At 41.2% G+C, this 2,933-nt stretch overlaps 1 protein-coding gene across 1 annotated transcript; it reads left to right on the top strand.

The window, feature by feature from the left end:
* The first annotated feature begins 314 nt into the window (after positions 1 to 314).
* On the top strand, positions 315 to 2,603 carry LOC114742608 (receptor-like protein kinase THESEUS 1). Its single transcript, XM_028930832.1, has one exon. The coding sequence runs from the start codon at positions 315 to 317 to the stop codon at positions 2,601 to 2,603; it is 2,289 nt and encodes a 762-aa protein (XP_028786665.1).
* Positions 2,604 to 2,933: the final 330 nt, after the last annotated feature.

Below are 2,933 nucleotides of genomic sequence, written 5' to 3'. Positions count from 1 at the left end.
AGAATATAAAATGGGAGTAGATATGCTCTTGTTGCATTTTTTAACATTCCATTGCTTTCACTTCTAAATGACCATCCATGCATCCTTTCTTTTGTCAGATATCCGATCTTGTTTTCAAGACTTACATCAATTCAACCGAATACAAACCCTTTTTAAACCAGAACGAACTTAACTGGACAGGGATTCGACTAATAGACTAAACGTAGAGATCTGGAAGGAGGTAAGAAATCATGTGACGACTAAATTAACCCATCCTCGTACGACGTTGGAATAATCTCCTCTATTATAAATTAACGACGTGGTTTGTTCGAACAATGACATTTGATCGATCGAAGATGAGGAACCTCGAGTTTTATTACTCTCTCATTCTTCTTCTGTTCATAATTCATTCATCCTGCTCTACGTCCACAGATACTCCTCTTGATAGTTACTTCATTGCTTGCGGTTCTTCCAATAACATTACTCATCTTCATCGTACCTTTGTTCCTGATTCTCAACAACCCTCTGTTACATTTGATTCTGAACATTCTGATATTATTAATTCTTCTAGAACTTTCTCCCCCATTTACCAATCTGCTAGAACTTTCTCAACCTCAGCTTCTTACAACTTCGACATGAACCACAAAGGCTGGCATTTCGTCCGACTCTACTTTCATCCTCTTTCCAAAACGCTGGCTTCAGCCTCGTTCAGTGTTGTCGCTGGAAGCTATGTCCTCCTTGATCGCTTTAGCTTTAACACCTCTAAACACAATAGTACTTACTTGTTCAAGGAGTTTGTGATTGATGTCAATACTGACATTTTAATCCTCACTTTTGTTCCTTTTAGAGACTCCGATGTTGCATTTGCGAATGCCATTGAGGTTGTTTCTGTCCCAGATAAGATATTCTCTTTTGGTCACACCTTATCTTCTCCAAAATTGAAAGATACTGCTCTTGAAACCATGTATCGCTTGAACATGGGAGGCCACTCTCTAGTCCCTTCCCAAAACAGCACTCTTTTCAGAGTTTGGGAAGAGGACGATAAGTATCTCCAGCCTAACCCTTTAGCTTCAAATATGTCAGTGAATCCATTCTCCATAAAGTCTTCATCCAACGACTTCGTGTCTTCCGAGGTAGCACCTACAGGTGTTTATGCCACCGCAAAAGCCTTGAAAAACATTTTGAGCAAGTCCAATTTGACATGGGTCTTCCCAGTCAGTCCAAATTTCAAATACATACTGAGGATGCATTTCTGCGATATAATTAGCAAGTCCAGAAACAGCTTTCTTTTCAATGTGTACGTAAAGTCCGAGGTTGTGATGAAAAATCTGAATCTATCAGCCTTTACCTATGATGTTGGTGTTCCATACGTCATCGACTATGTCACCAATAATACTTCTGAAGAAGATTCAGATAAATTGAGTGTGACTGTGGAAGCTGGTGGCCTTGAGCAGGGCCGTAATGCTATCTTGAACGGGCTAGAGATTCTGAAAATGAGCAACGACGTTAGAAACTTGGATGGGCTTTCCTCAGTTGACGATATATTTTCTAAGTCAGATCGGAACATTCCAAGAGTAGCATTAATCATTTCGAGCTGTGGCATGGCTGCTTTGCTTTTCTTCGCATGTGTTATTTATTACTTTTATGGTCGCATAAGAGCTGGCAAGTCCAACATCACTCTTTCAAATAAAGAAGGAAGACTCAGAATATTCACGTTCGAGGAGATTCAAAAAGCAACCAACAATTTCGATAAGAGCTATCATGTCGGCAATGGTGGGTTTGGGAAGGTGTTCATGGGACAGCTCCAAGACGGTACGATGATTGCGACGAAGAAAGCAAATCCTCAGTCCAATCAAGGCATTGCCGAGTTTCAGAACGAGATCAAATTCTTATCGAAACTTCGTCACCAAAATCTCGTCTCTCTTCTTGGATATTGCTACGAGGACAACCAAATGGTTCTGGTTTATGCCTACATGGTAAACGGATCTCTGGACAACCTTCTGTACGGGAAAAACGTCGTCGTCCCGCTCTCATGGAAGCAAAGGCTTGAAATCTGCATAGGAGCAGCCACTGGGCTTCATTATCTTCACACAGGTACGGGTGGTTGTCAAAGCATAATACACAGAGACGTGAAGGCGGCGAATATTCTGTTGGATGAGAATTTGGTGGCCAAAGTTTCAGACTTTGGGATCTCACGGAGTGGCCCATCTTCAGATAAGTCCCATGTGACCACTGTTGTGAAGGGAAGCTTCGGTTATTTAGATCCTGAGTACTTCAGAACGCAGCGTTTAACAGAGAAATCAGATGTGTACTCATTCGGGATTGTGCTTTTGGAAGTTCTATGTGGGAGGCCTGCTCTGAATCGTGCCCTACCTGTCGAAGCAAAGAATCTGGCAAACTGGGCTCTGAGAAAAGTTGAAAATGATGAATCATCACTGGAAGAGATAATAGACGCGAGTCTAATTGGTGACGCGAAACATGAATCTGTGAAGAAGGTTTGGGAAGTGGCTAAGATGTGTTTGGAAGGAAAAAGGATCAAGAGGCCAACGATGGGATACGTCATGTCTGGTTTACAGGATGCTCTCCACCTTCATCTCAATACAGAAGCCCTAGCTAGCTACTGACGAAGAAATTATGTAATTCAATCCCATCTTCAGTCAGTTTTTTAAGTGTTGCGTTTCTTGTCTTGGTCAGAGAAGTTAGAAGGTAATAACCTCGCTCTTGCTGGTTTTTTTTTTTTTTTTGGGGACATCAACCCTAGCTTGTTGCTGGTTGTGTCTTCAAATTAACAATAATCAACCATGTGTGAGTGTTTAGTTTGATCATGATGTAAGTTGTTGGGTTGTGATTTGTCCAGTTCATCTGATTAAGTCTCTGTTATGTTCTAATCCTTGGCATGTTTGGAAGATGTTGTTTAGTTTGATGTAGTTGTGTTGTGATTTGCTCAGTTTCAT

Source organism: Neltuma alba, unplaced genomic scaffold (genome assembly GCF_004799145.2).
Source record: "Neltuma alba isolate B1F8T4 unplaced genomic scaffold, ASM479914v2 tig00003837_pilon, whole genome shotgun sequence".
Lineage (NCBI taxonomy): Eukaryota > Viridiplantae > Streptophyta > Magnoliopsida > Fabales > Fabaceae > Neltuma > Neltuma alba.
Note: the sequence above shows the minus strand (reverse complement) of the source record. Positions and strands in the feature narration are given on the sequence as shown.

Coding starts and splice junctions, on each gene's coding strand:
- LOC114742608 (XM_028930832.1), top strand. CDS start 315: ATGACATTTGATCGATCGAAGATGAGGAACCTCGAGTTTTATTACTCT.